Here is a 21,087-nt window from a genome sequence, read left to right on the forward strand (position 1 = left end):
TGAGGTAATATCTTTTATTGGACCAAATTTTGTGGTGAGAGAGACAAGCTTTCCAGCTACACAGAGCTCCTCTCCAGGCCTGGGAAAGGTACTCAAGTGTGTCACAGCTAAATACAAGATTGAACAGATAGTTTAGCGTAAATAGTTAGCATTTCTGAATTAAACTCTTCTGTGTCTACATTAGCTTCCCAGAATAACGTGTAGAACATCTGTTGGTATAGCAGCTATTGGCCTCTGAAAAGCTGCTATAAAACTCCACTGGATTTTACTCCTTCGATACTGTGGTTCTGGGGACCAACTTCAGAATGATAGGTTCCACTGGAGTTATGAATCCTCTTGAACTCAGTTTGAGAGGTATCTGCAGTAATTAGAGAAGATCATTTAGATCCCACTCAATAAAAGACAGATAAAAAGGGAACATAGGACAGAGGCATTTTGTCCTTGGGAATAGGACTGTTTCTGGCCTACTCAGGAACACAAACCCTTGTATGTCTGGGTCCTCGGTTTTCCCTGTTTGAAGTTTACAAGATTTGTGCGAAACGTGGATGTTTCAATTCACAGTGGCTTCATGCAAATCTCCTGGGGTTTGCAGCCCTCCCTCTACCACTGGTTTAGTTGACTTGTAGGTTTAAACTAAGCCAAAATCTCTAAATGAAACTCATATTGAATAGGTTTGCCTGATTTTTGGGTAGAGGTGGGCCTGGACCAAACCACATATCCAAATGGCTTATTTTGCAAGTCACGGTATTCCATTAACATTTTGGCTAGGATTTGGTGAAGGTAAAATTGAAACTATCAGCATATATATCACTGCCTTTAGGTAGAATGGTCTCTTTCTGTGTAGTCCTAGTGCAAGGAAGTGAGTTGAGTCCTGATGAAACTAAATGAACCAATAACAAACATTCACTTGCCTATTATCTCTTGGACAATATAACAAATTGTCCAAGAGATAATACTTTTGGATGATTATATGGGCACCTACTGAAATGTTATTTGTGGAGATTGATTATTTATGATCATTCTTACAGTCCCTTGCTCCCTTTGTCTCCATGACTCACAACTAAATATTTCTTCATGATGTTCAGGGAAGGAGATAAATGTGCATTTCTGAATAGCAAGGTTCCTAGTTCCAGGGAATGACAGATTCTCGATGAAATCCTTTCTCTAATATGTCTGTGTCACAGTATGTCTGCGTTATAGTACTCCTGGTTATGGTTTGTGAAGGCCTTTGGCTTTCAGATATGTAGTGTTCATCTCTACAAGAGCTTGTTTCCTGCTAAAAATGTTTAAAGCCTGTGATCTTAATATTTGTCAAAGCAGGTTATAACTTTGCATTGGAAGTCTGGCAATATTTTGACTCGAGACATTGTTTTCTTAGGAAAATGTTATGTAGGCAACTAAGCAAAAGCAAAAGGGGTTTGGACTTCAAAGGGGCCACTTTACTAAATAGATGAAGGATGAGCCATGATTTGCAGAAACCTCACCTTAAGCTGCTTAGGGACTTACACTATCAATGAGTCCTTGTTTTGTTGTTCAACTGGATATGAGTCAAGTCATTTCATTTCTGTCTGGACCACTATGCTGATATCAACTAATGTACTTGAAGGTTTCCACTAAAACTGATTAATCCTTCTCACTCTCCTCTGCCCTCTAATTTCTCTCTCCTAGACAGTCTCTTTTCCCTTTCAGAATATTCCATTGTAAATTTCAGACTACTTCACATTATGCGCATTGAATATGGTGTATAGTCTGCCATGTATTATACCTGTACACTTTACATCTTGTGTTGCATATTTCTCTTGCACTATATTCCACTGTTCTAGCCAAATAAATTGAGGCAGTTTTATATTAACTGTTTTTGTAAATAACTGCATATAAATCTGGATTTCTCACCGGAGTTTCTTTGCAGGGTCTGAAGGTGAAATTCTGCAGCAGACTGGCGATAGCAATTTTCATGGAGAGGACAGCAAACCTCATTCCAATGCAGTTTCTGGGTCCAGCTCCAAAGGGCAGGTATATATAAGGATCCATCATCTCTTTGTTCTCTTTACTGAACCTGGTTCCAGATACAAGCACATGAGCGTTTATACAGGAACTGAGACGCAAATTCTTGCCTGCTGTAACTCCATTGACTTCAGCAGAGCTACCCCAGGGATGACTTCACCTGAAATGTCTTTTTTTATAGACAACATGCTTGGTTTTGGGGTACAGAAACATGATCTGATTTTAGAAATAACTTGTATTTGCCACATGAATGGTCTAACAGTTACCCAGCCCCTTGCCATATGGGGGAATTTCAGTTCAAGATCAAAGTTCTATCCTTTCTCCCCAGGACTTCATGGGAACTTCATGAAAGTAAAGTCAGGGGTTGCTTCACAGCACCAGGGACCTTGCTGGCCTCTACAGAGGATGTCCTGAAGAATGGCTGAACTGCCCTGTTTCAGGCAGGAATGAATCTTGGGGATGAGTTTGGGTGGGGAAGAGAGTGTGTCAAATGGTGTCATAAATATAAAGGGAAGGGTAACAACCTTTATGTATGCAGTAACATCAAATCCCTCCTGGCCACAGGTACAAAATCACTTACCTGTAAGGGGTTAATCAGTTCCATTAACCTAGTTGGCACCTGACCAGAAGGACCAATGGGGAAAGAAGATACTTTCAAATCAGGGGTTGGGGGGTGGGGGGGGGCGAAGGTTTTGTTTGTGCTCTCTGTGTGTTCCCTCTTGAGACAAAGACAGAGACTAAGTAGGTAATCCAGCTCCTACTGAAATGATGCATCTAAAATTACAGAAATTGTAAGTAATAGCAAGGAAATGTGTTAGATGATCTTTTGTTTTAGCTTGTGAATTTTCCCTATGCCCCTATGCTAAGAGGGAGGTTTATTCCTCTTTTGTAACTTTAAAGTTAAGCCTAGAGGGGAATCCTCTGTGTTTTAAGTCTTTTTATTACCCTGTAAAATTACCTTCCATCCTGATTTTACAGAGGTGCTGCTTTTACTTTTTTTATAATAAAGTTCTTCTTTTAAGAACCTGATTGGGTTTTAGTGTCCTAAAAACCAAAGGGTCTGGTCTGTGCTCACCTTGTTAACCTATTTGGTTGGTATATTATTCTCAAGCCTCCCCAGGTAAGGGGATGAAGGGGTTTGGGGGGGATATTTTGGGGGGGAGGGGGGGGGTTGGGCTCCAAGTGGCCCCTCCCTGAATGCTTCTTTAAATCACTTGGTGGTGGCAGTGATACCGTCCAAGGACAAGGAAAGGAATTTGTGCCTTGGGGAAGTTTTTAACCTAAACTGGTGAAATATAAGTTTAGGCGGTCTTTCATGCGGGTCCCCACATCTGTACCCCAGAGTTCAGAGTGGGGAGGGAACCCTGACACATGGAAAAGGTTGGCAAAGTTTCATGAAAGCCCAGGGGCTAGCTGTAAGAACTTGCAGGGCTAAAACCTGGGATTGTGGTCCCCTGATGCCTCCACAGGAGGTTGGGCTCCTGTTGGAGGGCCCTGTAAGGCTGAGCCCAGCAGGAAGTACTGCCCAGAAGATCCTGAGTGGCAGCTCCTTGAAGTCCACTGATTGGCTGGCACTGGTACTTAAACCAGGCAGCCATGACTGGGAGTTGTCTGAATAACAGTACAGACTGCCTTTCTGTCTTGCTTCAAACCCTGTGTGCGAGAGATCTCAGACTCTGGCTTTTGACCTTGCTTGACTCTTGGTTTATCCTCTGGCCTATCTGGGACTCTGACCTCCCAGTAATTGGACCCTGCCTGCTTACTGATGCCTGTCTCTTGATTTTCCCTCTGGCCTGTCTTGGACTCTGACCCTCACATGGGTGTTGTGAGATTTAACTGAATAATTTTTGTATAGTTTTTTTTTTTAAATCCTCTGGTGGAAAATGCTATAGGGGTGTGAAGTATAATTGATGTACTGATAGGGAGTTTACACTGCTGGTCTCTACCAGATGAAATGTCAGACCTTCTCAAGTGTGTGCAATCATGACACCCTCTCACTGGCTAATGGAAGATGTAATGCCTTCTTAATCTGAAATGATAAAAGCCAGTGGGTTTTTTTGGACAAGAAGATCCTGACTTTTGGGCACACTTTTGATTATATCTGTTTGGCCTTAGAAACTTGACAAGGTACGTTGAAGCGTCCAGTGGTGTCAGAAATGAATTTCAACCTCCGGCAGGACAGGAAAGTGAACAGCCAAAACAAAGAAACTGAGCTGACAATCTGCTCCCATAGGATGCAAGTTTTCCTGTGGAGGTTCAGTTGATAGTCCTTAAAACATCTGAGTGCTTGTGATTACCAGTTATGTTCACCTTCTAGCTGTTAATGAGGTTGTCATATCACATTGCATGGCAGCAGTACCACCTCATCATGGCATGGTCTGTCATTGGTCAGGTTACTGTAAAGTGTAAGTGCAGGGCCATAGACGTCCGTCAGCTGGACCAGGCCAAATGTTTCTCTATATCTTCTATATGTGACTGTTATAAAGAGGGGTGGCACCTTGGAGACGTCAGCATTGAGTTCATAAATGAAAGACCAGTAAAACTCAGACACAGTTGCTCATATTGGGCGTATAATCTTGCTCCTGTTGAAGTTGATGGGGATTTTGCAATTGGCAGGAGCAAGTATTTTGATATTCTCTGAAGACTCTCTGCCTGTCTAGTTACAGTTATGAAGGTTAAACATGACAAGGAATTTCTTTGCAAGAGACTGATATTTAAAGATGTCGGTACTGTATATTACTTCTTCCCTATAAATATAGGTTCTGTACCTTTCCGGTCTGAACTCCTCTGGTTCTGGCCAGTATTCTGGGATACGATGCAGAAGGTAGGGTGGGATCATAACCACAGTGCCTTTGGGAATGCTCACTCCATTTATCTCTACGTCTTTCTTGCAGACCCTTTCAATTCGCCCTCCGAGAGGAAAGAGCCTGAGGGTTTCACTCACTGTCATGTCGACATACTCCAGCTGCATCAGGGCATCATAAGTGAGAGGCGCCTTTAGTGGAAAGCAAAAATGTTTGTCAGGCATGGGGGAGTTTACACAGCTAGTTTTAATCTGATCAGTGTTAAATTGGGGAGGACAGCGTGGTTTTATCTCTTGTCACAGGACGTGTCCTACGTATACTGGGGGTAAAGCTAGGAGTTAACTTACATTGAGGACAGGAAAATCAAGGTGAACAGGAATCGGTGCCCATTTTGCTTATACTGAAAGCTTAGATGGAAAGAGACCCCCCTTAAACACACAAGCTGTATGAAAACAAGGCTTGTAGTTAAAATCGGCAGTTCTGAGCCTCTTGCTGTGGCCAAAATATTGGTGAAAAGTGGCTTCAGTGGAGAGAGACTGGTACAGGAGCCCAATGTAAGAGATTATAAACGCAAGTTGGTACCTGTGAAAATGCGATGAGTTACCTTATTGCCCTGTCACTGCTCCATATCTCTCAGCCAATCCCCCCTCAATACTGTGCATGTGCTTTCTCTTCTTACAATTGCCCCTTCCCTCCTCCTTTGCCTCTGCCCTATAAATGCCTTATTGTTGAATAGCAGGATTAAGAAAACAGAGGTAAATTGTCCCTTTTAATATGCATTGTTGAATGGTGGGATTTTGATGAGAGATAAATGAATGAAGTTGGTGGAAGGGGGAGACATAAAGACAAACAGATACAGAGAAGACTTATATGTGGGTTGGTGAAGATTTCTTATATTGTCTTCTCACTGTGTCCTTCTGAGCTCCCAAAGCAGTGGTGAATCAACACTTAGACTATTGGGGGAGGGATATCTCAGTGGTTTGAGCATTGGCCTGCTAAACCCAGGGTTGTGAGTTCAGTCCTTAAGGGGGCCACTTAGGGATCTGGGGCAAAATCAGCACTTGGTCCTGCCTAGTGAAGGCAGGGGGCTGGACTCAATGACCTTTCAAGGTCCCTTCCAGTTCTAGGAGATAGGATATCTCCATTAATTATTATTATTTTTAATACAACCATTTAATTTCTTTAAAGAACAGTGTTGCTGACTTTGAACTAGAGAAGAGGGATTTCCCATAAAGAGACGCTACATCCAATATTCTTACCTGGTTGGGAAGAACAGAGTCAATCTCCTCCTGCATCTTCTGCTGTACATCGGGGTGAGTAGCTAGACTGTAAACTATGTAGCCAAGAATGGAGCTGGTGGTCTCATAGCCAGCAAAAATAAAGATAATTGCTTGTGCCAGAATCTCAGTATCAGTCAGGACTGTGAAAGGAGATTAAAAACAGGCAGAAAAGGTGAAGTCCAAATGCACAGTATGTAGACTGTGCTGTTTGTGGCACAATACATATTGTATTTTATATACATACACACAGATGAGGAAGGTTTCTCTTATTGTCCCATGTGCAGGAGCACAGGGTTGAGGTAGGTGAATTAGATGCTAATAATTGATTTGAGTCCCTGGTATTGAGAGTTGGCTTATTCAGAAAACACCAGTCAAAACAAGAAAGTCAAGTTTGCTGTTCTTCTGCAGGTATTATAATTATAGTTTGCTATAATAAAAAAAAATCATGTAACCTATATAATCCTGCCACAATCCCTATGAAAGGTTCTCCTGATTAATGCAGCAGGGCCTAAAGAAATTACGGGTGTATGCATCACCCTGTGGCCAGGTGAACCTGTTCGGCAGGGAGTCTGATGTAAGGTCAGTGAGCTCACTATAGCCCTAAACCTGGAGCATGAGGCAGAGACCTTGGTCTGGAGTTGGTGTAATCATCTCATCCTTGTAGCCTGTAGAGCAGGGAAAAGACTACTGAAGGGGTTAAAATGAGAATGTCTGTGTTTGGATCTCAAGCTCATCCCTCACCCCAAGACTTGAGTTCTACAGGGAGAGTAAATTCAGTCCCTGTGTCCCTCTGAAATGACCCTGCTAGTTAATGAATGGTCAATTACTGGGCTCCAGGGCCAGCTGTGTTTTGTCCCCTTTAGTCAGAGAAGGGGTGTCAGATGTGGGGCTTTTTGAGGATGTGAGAAAAGAAAAAAGGGGGAAAATCTCTCAGATCACCTGCCTCCATCCACCCCTGAAAAGAACTGAGAATATTTGCTCATAGTGATAAGAAATACATTGCTGACAAATATTTGGGGAAGTGAGGAGGGACAGTTTGTCCCTGGGTATATTGGTACATACCACCCCAGTATCTTTCATTGAACAGCCCTAACTAATATGCTATAGAAGATGCCATGGAATGCATTTTTTTTTTAAACTCCAGGAAAGGAGACAAGTTACCTATTTTATATAACACTGTTGTGCAAATGTGCACATGAATGAGTATAAATCTTCTCCCCAGCTGAACAGGATGAACAATCCTATTCCCCTCAGTCCAGGAGCCTCCAAAGGCACTCAGTTATAAATAACTTCATGGTTTTTACCTTTATTTGGGTGATTCAACCCATTGCTCTCGTGACTGGTGTTTAAATTTTGGGAGTCAATCATCAGCTGCAGGAAATCCACTCGGTTCTGGGGAGAGAAGTAACATTTAGAAGACAGCTGACGGCAAAGACAGCAGACTTGGACTCTCATTCTCACAAGAAGCACTGAGTAGAGCCTGGAACTACAGAGCTAAACCTCTTGAGTCCAGATTACTTGGCATCCTTATGCGACTTTACAATTTCGGGGGAAATAATAGAGTAAGTGTATTTCAGAACCCTCTACGATAGGGTTTAATATTCTCCCTGGGACTGGATTGAGGAAGTCCTGCAGGGTAATAAGAGTGACTCTGTCCTCTTATCTTTGGTGTGAAGACCACGTCTTTTATGGGGACCATGTTGCTGAATATTGAGTATTTGTAGTCATTACTATATCTACTGCTTACTCAGCAGTATCTCTCCCTCTCTCTGCTCCAGCGTCTCTAGTCCACTCTATGGGTGATCACATCTTCTGCCAGTTTGCTGTCAAATCAAAAGCATTGCAAGCCCAAACTGCAGTTGCTTTTACCCTGAGGTAGCCCGAGATCACTGCTGCATTCATTCTGTTCTGTGATTCTGCTGAGACTTTAGTTCAAGCAAAATTCTGGGGGTGGTGTTGTGCTGGCTTCTGGTCATTATTTGACTTTAGTTGCATTTTCAATGCTGTCACGTGAAGAATTTTTCACGTGGGCTAACTGAATGGATAATATTCTTTGGTTCCATCATTGGAGAAGTCTTCCTTACCATGGGTGTGTCTCTCTTGCGCTTTTCCTTTATTTTGATGACTGACCGTGTGAAGAATTCCAGGGCATCATTTGGGAAAATGTTCACATTCAGCATATCAAGAAGAGGAGTAAGGAATGGAAATATAGCTAGAGCAGAGAGAAATTCATTGTGAGAGTCAGGCAACCTGGGCAAAAAAATCCATTTCCTTAAGGTATCAATGGAAAAATATAATCAGAACAATAAATTTGACAAGATTTAGACCCTTTTCTGAATGGTTCAGAATCCAGATTTTCTTATTTGGCTGTTAGGATCCAAATGACATTCTTAGCTGAACCAGGCACTGAGCTAGTATAGTGATTCAAATTCAGCTCCAGATAGCAGCAACCTAGTGCCCAATTCACCCCTGGAGCAAATGGGCACTGCTCCCATTTACATAGGCAGGTGTGCTGACATGGTACAGTTTGTGTACGACCCAAAGGCAACAGGGAGTTGAGAGGGATAGTCCCTCCTCAAACGCAGTTCCTGCTTGAGCTCTGCCTGGGGCAATGCAGTTTCACACTACCTCTTACTAAGGTTCCTGCCGCACTGCTACCATTTAGCCCGGTATATGAATACCTGCCCCAAGAACATTCCAGTCGGATTAACTCTCCTGTGGGCCAGGGCTATTAGATTTTTATGGGGCCCCGTGTACAAGTCTTTTTCCTAATTTAAAACAAAATGATCACAATTATGGCATCGAGGCTATTAACACTATACTAAACTTGCCTTTTAATTGATATAAAGCTGTTCTGTGGTTACATTTCAGTCTTAAAACATGTAGAATATAGTTAAATTAATTCAAAATAGCCTCCTTCTTACCTTAGAACAGCTGTCATATTAGTTTCTTTCCAGGAGGGAGTTTGGGTGCAGGAGGGGGTTCCAGGCTGGGGCAGAGTGTTGGGGTGCAGGCTCTGGGAGGGAGTTTGGGGTCGGGGTTGGGGTGCAGGAGGGGTGTGAGCTGCAGGTTCTGGCCGGGAGGCGCTTACCACAGGTGGCTCCCGGCCAGAGGCACAGCAGGGCTGCCTGCATGCCGTGGCCCCACGCAGCTCCTGGAAGAGGCGGCTGCTGGCCCAGCTGTGTGTGCCCCTGGGGGGAAGGGAACAGTGTTCCTGGCCAATGGGAGCTGCGGGGATGGTGCTGGGGGAAGGGGTAGTGTGCAGAGCTGCCTCCCCCTTCTGGGAGCGGTGTGGGGCCACAGCATGCAGGCAACCTGCCTGAGCCCTGCTGCACCAGGGCCCCTCTTAGCCTCTGGCCCTGGGCTGCAGCCCCTAATTCAGCCCTGCTTTCAAGCCATGTGTGTCTGGTGTCTTTTTGCCGTTGAGACTGGGGTTGATTATACTGTGGGAGTGCAGGACATTCCTCCAGCTAGCACTAGCAATGTTCCACAGAAATAGCTTCCCGCCCCAAGAAATCGTTGGAAAAACCGAACTAATAACAAAAGCATGGTGTACTCAGGATGAAAATATTGTTGCCCTTTTTTGTCCTGAGCAGCTAGTCAAGATTTGGGGCTGGAAGTAGAAACGTGATAATCAGGCATTTGTTTGACGCAGTTTTGTTTGTTTACAAAGTCCTTTCTCTCTGAATGCAGAAGGAACCAAGAACAAAAGGAGCAGTTTCTTAGCTAACAGCCCCCAAGCCTCTGTGGCCAACATCAGACCCAAAAGCGCGCTCTAGCTTTTTCCAGGACCAAATTTGTGCTTACAGGCTCGTGCTTGGCTTTTTCTTGGCTCTTTTCCTCTTCCTCTCTCTGTTCTTGACTGTGGCCTCAGTATCTGTGTGTACTCCCTCACCTGCTGGTCACACACCCAGCTGAACCCATTACCCCTGCGGTGCTAGTTTCTGGGCACACCGTATTAGGCTTTGGTTTAGGTGTGGCCCCTTAAATGTCTCTCACAATTATCTTAAAGGGAGGACACGCTCACACTTCAGCTTGAATGAGGCTTTACCTCAGCCCATAACAAGGTTTCACCCAGCTCATAACAATATTCTGAAAGCTTTTGAAGTTTGTTTCAGACTGGCTTGAACGTTCTCAAACTCTTTATTGTCCCATACCCTAGGAACCAGCTCCAAATCTCCACTACACTGTTGTGACCCTTCCTACCTGCTATACAATAGAATTGACAAATTTTGGTCTTGTGTGTCAACACAACTCCACTGACTACAGAAAATCTTGTCTCTTCTAGAGATTACCATAGCCATTGGGCATAGCATGGGTATAAATGAGTATAATTTGACACAGATAAAACCATCCTAGTGTAATCATAGGACTGGAAGGGACTGAGGAGGTCATCTAGTCCAGTCTCCTGTACTTATGGCAGGACTAAGCAATCAAGGTGGAGAGTTTAGTTTCCCTAGACATTAGCTAAGTTATGGAATGGAGCAGTATGTACTGTTGTTGCTCCACTCATCCTTACTGAACGTCAGGATCACAAACTTGGCTAAAGTTTTCAATGAGCAGGAGCCAACTTACATATCAAAACAAAGAGCGGGGAAAAGACGTCAAACTTCACTAGTTTCTTAGCCTCCTTCACAAATGGGTCTTGGGGGTTGTTCATGGAGTCAATATTCACACCAAACGAAGTGCTAGTGATAACATCCATGCTGTAGGCACCAAACACACTGAGAAAAGATGGAAAATAGAATACGGATTATGGACTTAACGTTTGAAACAGGTGATTATAACCTTTCACTTGCTTCCCATATGATACCTCCTTAAAGAAAACAAAACCCTCAGGAGGAATCCTCTTTCCTTCTTCTGAAAACAAAGAAAGATACGCAATACTGGCATTGCATCAGTCAGGAAACGGACAAATTTCCATAAACCCTCATTCAGAACTTGCATAGGCTAGAATCTCGTAATCTCCCTCGGGGTATTACACAGTTATTAGCTCATGTGTAGGTATTCTGGTGGAGTCAGACCTGCTCAAGTGTTGTGATGATCTTGTCAGCTAATGGCTGTGGCCCGTTAAGCCATAATAGTAAAACAGTGGAGTTTCTGTTTGCTCCAATAGTAAAATCTGTGGTATTGGAACCAAGTATGCTAAATTCTGTCTCCCATGCTGCATGTATGGTGACAATGACTTTATTACCATTAGTTTCATTTATTATTTACACTCCGGTGGGCATCGGTGCGCCCCGGACAGACACCATCCCTGCCTCGAAGAGCTCAAAATCTAAAAATCACACCATATCAACAGCTGTTGTCTGACAAGTCCCAGCCTTGCAGGATAGATTTACTCACTCTTTAACAGCTATGGGTTCATCCTTTTCCACTTGCTTCTGAACATTTCTCACCAAAACCTTCCCATAATGCATCATGATGGGAAACATCTGAAATATAAATCAGCACCCATAAATAAAAATGTCCTATTTATAGATAATTAATATAGTAACTTTTCCTCTTGTTTAAAACATGGTTTCTAATAGCCTAGGGGAGAATCATAAACATTCACAAACATCATCTCTTTCAGCTTTCTGGCATTTTCATGTTAATCCTTTTCCTCTTTACATTAGGAGGCGCAAAGGAAACAAGCTGATTTAGTAATCTGATTCTGACAGAAGAGACCAGACCATTGTGACTATCTCTGCCTCAGTGCTGTCTGCACTGACCCAACGGTTTAGTTTGTGACTGCTCTTCTGGGTTTTACCTCCTTTAGCTTCCCACTGGTGAAGGTTGGAGAGAGTACAGTGCGAATCCTCTTCCACTGCTCATCCTCAGCGATGGAGACAGCCGACTTCAGCACTCCTGTTGGACCAAATGCCTGGGGGGGAAAAGGCAAAGCACAGAAAGGGTCATATTTAGCTCTCACTGATTGTTCCAACTGAGTGGAATTTGTTCTGAGTGTTTTGTTCAGTAAACTACCCTCATAGGTTCAGCCACTTTTGAAATGCAGTCAAACAGGTTTCTTTGACAACCAAAGTACCCTATTCCAACTGAACTTTTCCTCCCTCTTTCTTTAGTGCAGGAGTGGAGTGACACGCAGTGGGAAATGAGCTTAATCCTAGATGTACATTCATTCTCCTATACTAAGAGACTCTAATGCATACCAATACTGTGTGTTTCTAACAGTAATTGAGATTGTTTTCGTTTAAGACTTTATTATGTCTTAATGAAGAAGGTTAAAGATTGGAAACCTACCCGTCGGTTGGTAAAGGTGGTGTAGCACTCTTTCACCAGCACAGTTTTAATGAGTGTAGAATCCAGGATGGCCAGCACAGGCTGTCTGCCATCGTAAAGCCTATGGAAAAAATAACACATTGCAAAACCCACCACTGTCAATGGAAAATAATGAATTCAATGGAAGCGCCTTCATCAAGTTTTCTATGATGGCCACAAGATCTAGTCTTCATGAGCTTTTTATAGTAAAGTACATGACTGGATCTGAAAAATAGGAATATTTTTTCTTTACTCTTTCATTTATAGTCATCAAGGTGCTACTAGTAACAATAGGTAAAGGATTTGCAGACAGAAGTGTGGTTTTTAAGTTGATGATGCTCATTTAATTTCATCCCATTCCTCCTAGTTATGTCTTTTTCAATTCCTCTAAATACCACCACTGCCTCCTTGATGTTTACATCCTTCAAATACATGTAGACCATTCCCTACAAGTCCTCATTTTGCCAAGCAATACATACTCAGTTCCTTAATCTCTCTTCATAAATCAATCCCTTCATTCCCACTGGAGCTAGAATAGAATTTGTACTGAAAACATTTTTCCAAAACCAGACAAAGGACACAAGTTTTTCTGTGACACACGCACCTTGTCCTGTGTCATTGGGGAGCATTTCTACAATATAGAAATAGAATAGACATGGAAAATTTTTTACAAAAAAGAATGTACAGTAGGCTGTCACCTTGACTCATAACACAGTGATTTCTTCAAGTTTCTTTGCAAAATTTTAAAGAAAAGATCCAGGTGTAAAGGGGACTGAGCACCTACGACATCCACTGCAATCCATGGCAGTTTGATGATTCACAGCACCTTAGTTGTTAACTCTTGACATTTTAGGCATTTGTGTTAAGTTTCTGATTGTGTACTTATTTCTGGCATCAAACTCATGAATTTTGCCCTTCTTCAGAATGCCCACCCTTTCCCATTACTTTCAAAGTGTTTGAAGTCTGATGGCGTCCTTAGTGAAGATGGCTTCCATTTCCCTACTTTGCATGTAGAAGTGAGGCCACGTCTAGTAAAGATGTTTGCTCCCTCACATTGTTTCCAATGGGCTACCCTCAAGAAACATGGCTGGGCTCTGTATTGGGAATTGTAAGGAGCCGATGGGAGGGAGAGAAGGCAGGAAGATGGCTGGTGCAAGGATATGTGGACTGCTGTAGGGAGAATGAGGTGGGAAGCAGAGTAATGTGGGTTGTAGAAGGAGACTAGGGCAGAGGAGGCTGTAGGGAGGATGAGGGAGCTCAGAGAAATAGGAGTGGCGGAGTGGAAGACCCACTGCCTATCGTGCTGACTGGTATTGTCTCATTGTTTCCTTGTCCTTTTGTCTTATTCTTGGATTATAAACTCTGCGGCAAAGACTGTCTTCTTGTTCTGTGTTTGTACAGCTCCTACCACAATGGGGTCCTGGGCCATGACTGGGGATCCTATGTGCTACAATAATACATAATAACAATTAATGGGTAGGAAAGTTTGTGGGGAAAAGGAGAGAAAATTGTGGGGGGGAGGGGATGGAGGGGGCATTTAAAGGTATTTTCCCTAGACTCTGAAACTTTTTCAGAGTTGTTACAGTGAATAGATATATACATTGCTGAAAACAGCAAGGTGTGTTCCAGGTGTAGAGCCTGAGTTATAATCATAGTGACAAAAGGTGATGTGAACATCCAATGCAGAACATCCAATGCATAATGTTGGTAATGCAGATGTATTGCCCTTCATCAGGTCAGGGTCAGGACAGATGTGACAAGGCAGACTCTATAGCACCCATCAGCTACAGTATTATGGCTGTTTCTCAGTGGAGTATCTGGGGTATATATACTCCTGTCACAGGTTTTAAACAAGGAGAATAGAACACCTGAGTTATAAACCCTGCTGGATCTTTTTCCTATTAAAGGCAATGGGAATTTTGTTATTGTCATCACTGAAAGCAGGATCTAGTCATTTGGATCCAAATTTGAACACCTTTCATCTGACAATCCAGGTTAAGCTCTATATGGGCTAGTCTACACTACCCGCCCGGATCGGCAGGTAGAAATCGATCTCTCGGGGATTGATTTATCGCGTCTCATCTAGACGGAGAAATCGATCCCCGAATTGACGCGTGTACTCCCATCTCATCAGGAGGAGTAAGCACTGTCGACGGAGGAGCCGTGGCGGTCGATTTGCCGCCATCCTCACAGCGGGGTAAGTCAAATAGGATATGTCGAATTCAGCATAGCTGAATTCGACATATCCCCCCCCCTCGCCCTACCCCCCACACCCCCGTGTAGACCTAGCCTATAACATGAGGTCAAGCTCGCCTCTTCTGGTGGATTTTTTTTCACCATCTGATTTATTTTTTGGGTGAACTTTAAAGACCCTGAGCTGATAAATACTGTCTAGTACAAATACTCACCCCCAGATTTTCCCATATTTCTGAAAGCAGTTTTTGTCAAAGTCCACCGTACCCTGCAAAAGAAATTTTAAGATGGAATTAGAAGTGGAGCAAGAGTACTCAGGCAGAAATTTCAGCAGCTACATGGCAGAAACAGCCTAGGGACTCTTGAGGATCTACATTATAAGCAAATGCTGCCCTCAGATAGACATGCACATTGACTTTGATGGTTACATCACACATGTACCTGTGCACATAGTTCATCCTGATGTTCGTTACTGTGATTTCTTTTTTAAACCACAAACATAGCTGGGTAGGCTTGATGGGTCTGCCTGTCTGCTGGGTCTGCCTGTTGCTTGGTGGGTCTACCTGTCATTCCTGGGATGGGTTGGAGGAAGGGAATATTCTACCATGTTCGGTCAAGGGCGTTCAGACAATCCAATAGATGCCCAAGTAGTTTAGTAGTTAATAAATAAACAATTTCCTGTTATGCAAATAGAGTGTAATGGTCATAAGGGACAGAATGCTGCCCTTTTAAGAAGGAGCCATGTACTTCTCCTTTGCCTGTGCCAGATAAGGAGGAAGCAGGAAACCTGCTGAGATGGGAAAGTGAAGCTAAAGCTGGCAGCTGGGCTGAGAAGACTCCTGTATAGGCTGTTCCTGAGGCCTGTGTGACTCCCAATGACCTTGTGAGCAACAAGACCCTCCTAAGAACATCATTGGATATAAATAAATGGAGATATCCCATCTCCTAGAACTGGAAGGGACCTTGAAAGATCATCAAGTCCAGCCCCCTGCCTTCACTAGCAGGACCAAGTACTGATTTTGCCCTAGATCCCTAAGTGGCCCCCTCAAGGATTGAACTCACAACCCTGGGTTTAGCAGGCCAATGCTCAAACCACTGAGCTATCCCTCCCCCCCATCTGTGCCTGTTTGACATACGGGCACATATGTGTGCCCGTATGTCAAACCTGAACTTAAGGAGACTGTAAGTAAACGGTGTATCAAAAAAATGGTGTAAATGTAAATGTTGAGTCTGCAAGCCAGCTACATCTATGTTTGTCTTTTTTGAGTTAGCACCAAGGTCCCACCAGGTCCTTTACTTGAGCAGTACAGAATAGGTGTCATGGTCTACATTACAGAGACTCTCTGCTGTCTTGGGTTTCCACGTGCGAGCAGAGCAGCTTGTACAGGATATATCCATCAGTGCTGTGTAAATGTTTTGGTACTGTAATATGAGGGACGTGTATTTCTGGAGCCCTCAGTCACTTACATTGCGATACGCCAAGGTGGTCCCAAAGAAAGGCAGGGGTGTTGGCCCAGGAATACCCAGTTTCTTAAATGTACCATATGGCCAGATCCCATATCTGTAAAATAATAAGAATGTGAAGGTCACAGAACAGTGACAACAGGCTGTTGGATCTCAAAGCTATCCAGGGGCAGCGGAGCTGTTGCACTATAACAGGAACGAGGCTGTGGAAAATTTGGTCCAAAAATTAGTATTTTGTAAATCTGTTTAATAAACACAGCCAGTGATAAGCTTCACTGCTGTAATGGACCATCAACGAGCGAGCCCTGAGGTAATCATCTCATAAAGGAGTAATTGCTCCAGTAGAATGGGTCCTTCAAGCCATTAGCAAAATGCAAAAGAGAAGCCTCTCTGGGCTCATTGCCAGCATAGGGAGAGGAGCCAATAAAGAGAGAGAGAACCATGGGGGAAAAAGCTTACATATGTTTATTACAGACAAACCAAAGCCTAGACAGACATTGTCCTGAGCGGAGCTTTTATAAGGCTGCACTTTAATTTCATGTATTGTTCTCCCAGTGCTTAACCCAATGTTAGTGCAGTGGTGTGTCGGGGAGCCTAGTCTGACGGGTTTCTGTTTGGATTTTGTTGACAGCTTTGCAGATTTCTCTCCTCTGAAGCACCCTTTTTTTGGTGTAAAGCTATTCCTCCTACCTCAGGGCTCTCTGCTTCTCTATAAAGATCTGGGCTGTGGCATTTTGAAGCTTGTCTTTGGCAGTGTTGAAAGAGCTTTTCAAAATATTTGTTTCTGGATGGAGATTACCAACTTCCCATGGAAGAACTTGATCACTGGGTGAATGTTATAGCTCTAATGTTTACCAAGGAAACCTTAGCAGAGGCTTTGTTTAGGCCGGAACAAGGAGGGGGGTTGTGGGGGTTTAAAAAGGGTGAGTATATTGAAAGGTTGACCTCTTGCTGATGCTGTATTTTATTGTGCATCATACTGACACTGGAAATTGTACAAGATGTTTATCAATATTTATAATTCATGCAAAGGATCCCAAAGCAGTTATAGACTGAGCAACAGTCACCCCACCGTCTATCCCAGATTCTGCCACAGTAAATCCTAGACTCAAACTCTGTCTGGATGCAGGAGGCGGTTGTGGTGGGAAGTGTCGACATCCTTCCATCTACTGGAGGCTCCTCCAGGCTAGTGCTGCCCCAAAAATGTATGGTGATACACAAATTTAGCACATTCCCTCAACTACCTCTACCAGCAGAAGTCCATTGAAAGCCCAACTGTGATTTAATGTACAGAAAACTCAGATGGGAGGCAATAGCATCAGCATTCTTAGCCCTTCCCCCAGGTGCATAGAGATAATAGTGGAGTTTACTGACCCAGCACTGAAATGCTACCAGCTCTGGAGTTTTTTCATAGAATATCAGGGTTGGAAGGGACCTCAGGAGGTCATCTAGTCCAACCCCCTGCACAAAGCAGGACCAATCCCCAACTAAATCGTCCAGTTTTTTGCCCCAGATCCCTAAATGGTCAGGATTAAACTCACAACCCTGGGTTTAGCAGGCCAATGCTCAAGCCACTGAGCTATCCCTCCCCCCAATGGCCTAGTCACCAGCAGGGCTGCCCAGAGGGGGGGGCAAGTGGGGCAATTTGGCCCGGGCCCCACAGGGGCCCCCACGAGAGTTTTTTGGGGCCCCTGGAGAGGGGTCCTTCACTCGCACTGGGGGCCCCAGAAAACTCTCGCGGGGCCCGGGCCCCCAGAGCTTCTTCCGCTCTGGGTCTTCGGCAGCAATTCGGTGGCAGGGTGTCCTTCTGCTCCAGGACCCGCCGCCGAAGTGCCCCGAAGACCTGCGGCGGGGGGGTCCTTTCGCCCCGGGACCCGCCACCGAAGTGCCAGGTCTTTGGCGGCAATTCGGCGGCGGGAAGACCCCAGGCCCCCTGAATCCTCTGGGCGGCCTTGGTCACCAGTGGGTACAGAACAGGCCTGTGAGTTAGGAGAGACATGCTCTATTTCTGGGTCTGTCACTGACTTGCTGTGTGATATAGGGCACATCAGTTACTTGTTTGTGCCTCTGCTTTCCATTATACAAAATTGGGATGACAGTACTTCTCTTCCTCACACCTTGTCAGGACGGTTTATTCATTGATGTTTGTATAATGTTTTAAGATTCCCATGACAGATGGTAACAAACTCCATGCCCAGTTGAAATCACAGGGGAATTTTAGGATAGCAGAGTAGAATTACCTAATTTGAAATGTTGCCAGAACACTACAGACTAACAAACACACTTGTAACTGTAATGTGATCTACCCAATCTGTTCCTTTCCACCTTGAGAAAGGGGAATGGTGCTCCAATTTAATCCCTGTAGGTAAGTAGGAAGTTTTCATATGAAAACAAAAAGAAAACACTGCATTTTGATTTGTTTGGGATCTAAGCTACTCCAAATCTCAGTGTAGGGAGTACAAAAAAATGGATAGTACAGCTGGGTGAAAAATATCAGCATTTGAAATTTCAACAAATTTGTCAACATTTCAAATGTCAAGAACAAAATGATACAAGATTGTGTGAATATTTGGACCCATTTTTAGTTATCTCTACTGGCTAGTGTGTGGGCAAACCATTGCCCTTCCCTGGGTAGAATCACAACTTGTGTATTGCCCTATACTTCTAACAGCTAATAAAGATTCTCCTTCAAGTGGGCTATACTTTCAGAGCAGAAGGATTTAGCTTCTATCACTGTTGTCACAGGGAAGTTCGGAATAGCCATGGGGTGCAGCCAAATGACACCTGGGAAGTCCTAGAGACAGGTTTGTTAAAAGATCAGGGTTTGGATCAGCAAAGGATCCAAACTGAAGAGCAGAAAGTTCATGGGGGCAGGAGGAAGGGTTTGTCCTTGGCACAGCCCACCTCAATCTAAGTCATGCAAAGATGTTCAAGAATTAGGTGGTCACCGTTTTGGAAGCCAGATATTACTGAGTTGTAGGAGCTCGATAATGGCCAGTGTAGATCAGATAAATGGACTGTGCTATTGACCACATTAATCATTAGGCTCTGTGCTTAAAAACCTGCAGTCTCTAGCTCTGTGAAAATCTGTGCTGCTTTTCCTGCCTCAAGGAAGGTAGTTGGGAGGAGCAGGCTTAATAAAAAGATCCCTCAGCAACTTCTCAGAAGCAATGAACTTCCAACCGCTACAGAAGTATTTCTCCGAGAACCCCATGCATACCCCAGTCCCCTTCAAGCCATTAAAGGAAGAGCAGCATTGGCAAGTGAGAAACCTAGGACCCATTGCCACCCTCCAGATTGCCCTCCTGGGTGTTGCTGTCCTGTATTGTCTTTCTGCTACTCTTTAGTGTTGAAGTGTGTTTGTGTGTGTGTATATACGTATGTACATTTTTATAGAGCTGTACATGTAAATACTTCTATTTACTGCATATTCTCTCTCTACAGTAGCTTTAAGATAGTGCTTGCCTCACAGAGTTTACAATCTCTTACTATGTATTTCTACAGCATGTAGCAAAACTGGTCTGTGATCCTGTTTGGTGCTACTGTCATGCAAATTATAACCTCCACCAAAACCTTAGTAGACAGCTCTGTAACTCATCTAGCAGATACAGGTATAATGAATTCCAAAGGTTGGAAGCTGAAGCTAGAAAAATTCAGACTAGAAATAAAGCACAAACTTTTAATAGTGAGGAACAACTTACCTAGGTATGTGGTGGATTCTCCAACAGTTGCTGTCTTTAAAACAGGACTGGATATCTTTCTAAGAGATCTGCTATAGCTGAAACTGAAGTTATGAGTTTGATGCAGAAATATGGGGGGAGATTCTTTGGCTTGCGTTATGCAGAAGGTCAAAGCTAGATGATCATAATGGTCCCTTCTGGCCTTAAAATACATGAATCAATACAAGTATCCCCCGCTATCACAAGGGGATTGTTATTACCTTCATACTTTGTAACCAGATAATAGCAATTCACAAAAATACTCTGTTTGCAGATCTCCCTAGATTGGATTAAGGATGGCAGGACCATCCCTTTGCCAATATGTCTTTCAAAAAGGTTTGCTAGCCAGAGAGCCCTTTGAGTTCACAGGCTACAGATCCTATAGCAGTGGTTCTCAGCCAGGGGTCCAGGGCCCCCTGGGGGGCCTGCAAACCGGTTTCAGGGGGTCCGCCAAGCAGGGCCAGTGTTAGACTTGCTGGGGCCCAGGGCAGGAAGCCGAAGCCCCACCATGCGGGGCTGAAGTCTGGGGCTCTGAACCCTGCCACCTGGGGCTGAAGTCAAAGCCTGAGCAACTTAGCTTTGCAGGGGCCCCTGTAGTGTGGGGCCCTGGGCAATAGCCTTGCTTGCTACCTCCTAACACCGGCTCTGGCTTCTATATGCAGAAAAAAGTTGTTGTGGCATAGCTGGACTGTGGGGGTTTTATAACATGTTCAGGGGCCTCAGAAAGAAAAAGGTTGAGAACCCCTGTCCTACAGGACTGAAGTGCAGGTTGCATTTCAGGAGACCACTGGAATTAAGATATTGACAGTTCTCAAGATCTTGAAGAACATAGCACAAGAAGAGAAGTAATGTATAGAACTTCACTTACAGTATCAGGAGCACGAGGAGGGTGATCAGAAGACCCCAGGTCTCAATGGAGAAATATGGAAAGAAGTTCATCTTAGCTCTGTACTCCTCTCTCTGACTAGTCTAACTCTTCTCTGCCCTTGATTAGGTCGGCACACTAGGGAAAATGGGAGAGAGTTTCACAATTTTGTCTGTTACTCATGTGACGCAGTAGCCTTGTGAAAGGGGAGGGAGGAGTAAATGCCAGTGCGAGTGGAAAGTGGCAAATCCAGAAAGGTTATGTTACCTTATGATGTAAGAGCATCTGAAACTAATCTCAAGGGTTTTAAATTTCTTCAAAACAAATACTTCAATGATAAATTGTCAGCAATTCCTAACCTATGTGATAGATGTTCCTTTATTATGGTGATAATCTCATAGACTTTAAAGCCAGATCATCTAGCCCAGGGATCGGCAACCTTTGGCCTGCGGCTTGCCAGGGTAAGCACCTGGCGGCCCGGGCCGGTTTGTTTACCT

General features: G+C 43.9%; 1 protein-coding gene across 1 annotated transcript; it reads right to left on the reverse strand.

Moving 5' to 3' along the window:
- LOC101944980 (cytochrome P450 3A21-like) lies at positions 1-20,773 on the reverse strand. The gene is made up of 13 exons (XM_008164718.4): positions 20,594-20,773; positions 16,010-16,103; positions 14,758-14,810; positions 12,332-12,431; positions 11,841-11,954; positions 11,435-11,523; positions 10,664-10,812; positions 8,173-8,300; positions 7,393-7,480; positions 6,068-6,228; positions 4,773-4,999; positions 1,894-2,056; positions 1-358 (listed from the first exon to the last, which is right to left on the reverse strand). Exons 1-13 carry the CDS (start codon positions 20,662-20,664, stop codon positions 266-268), a joined length of 1,530 nt encoding a protein of 509 aa, XP_008162940.2. The 5' UTR covers positions 20,665-20,773; the 3' UTR covers positions 1-265.
- Between the last annotated feature and the right edge of the window lie 314 nt (positions 20,774-21,087).

This window comes from Chrysemys picta, chromosome 10 (assembly GCF_011386835.1).
Source record: "Chrysemys picta bellii isolate R12L10 chromosome 10, ASM1138683v2, whole genome shotgun sequence".
In the NCBI taxonomy this organism is placed as follows: Eukaryota; Metazoa; Chordata; order Testudines; family Emydidae; genus Chrysemys; species Chrysemys picta.

Excerpts from the sequence above, each read along its gene's own strand:
- LOC101944980 (XM_008164718.4), bottom strand. The coding sequence starts at position 20,664 with ATGAACTTCTTTCCATATTTCTCCATTGAGACCTGGGGTCTTCTGATC. Across the intron at positions 7,481-8,172 it reads GCAAGAGAGACACACCCATG|AACCGAGTGGATTTCCTGCA; the intron begins GTAAGGAAGACT and ends TTCTCTCCCCAG. Across the intron at positions 359-1,893 it reads GACCCTGCAAAGAAACTCCG|ATACCTCTCAAACTGAGTTC; the intron begins GTGAGAAATCCA and ends TAATTACTGCAG.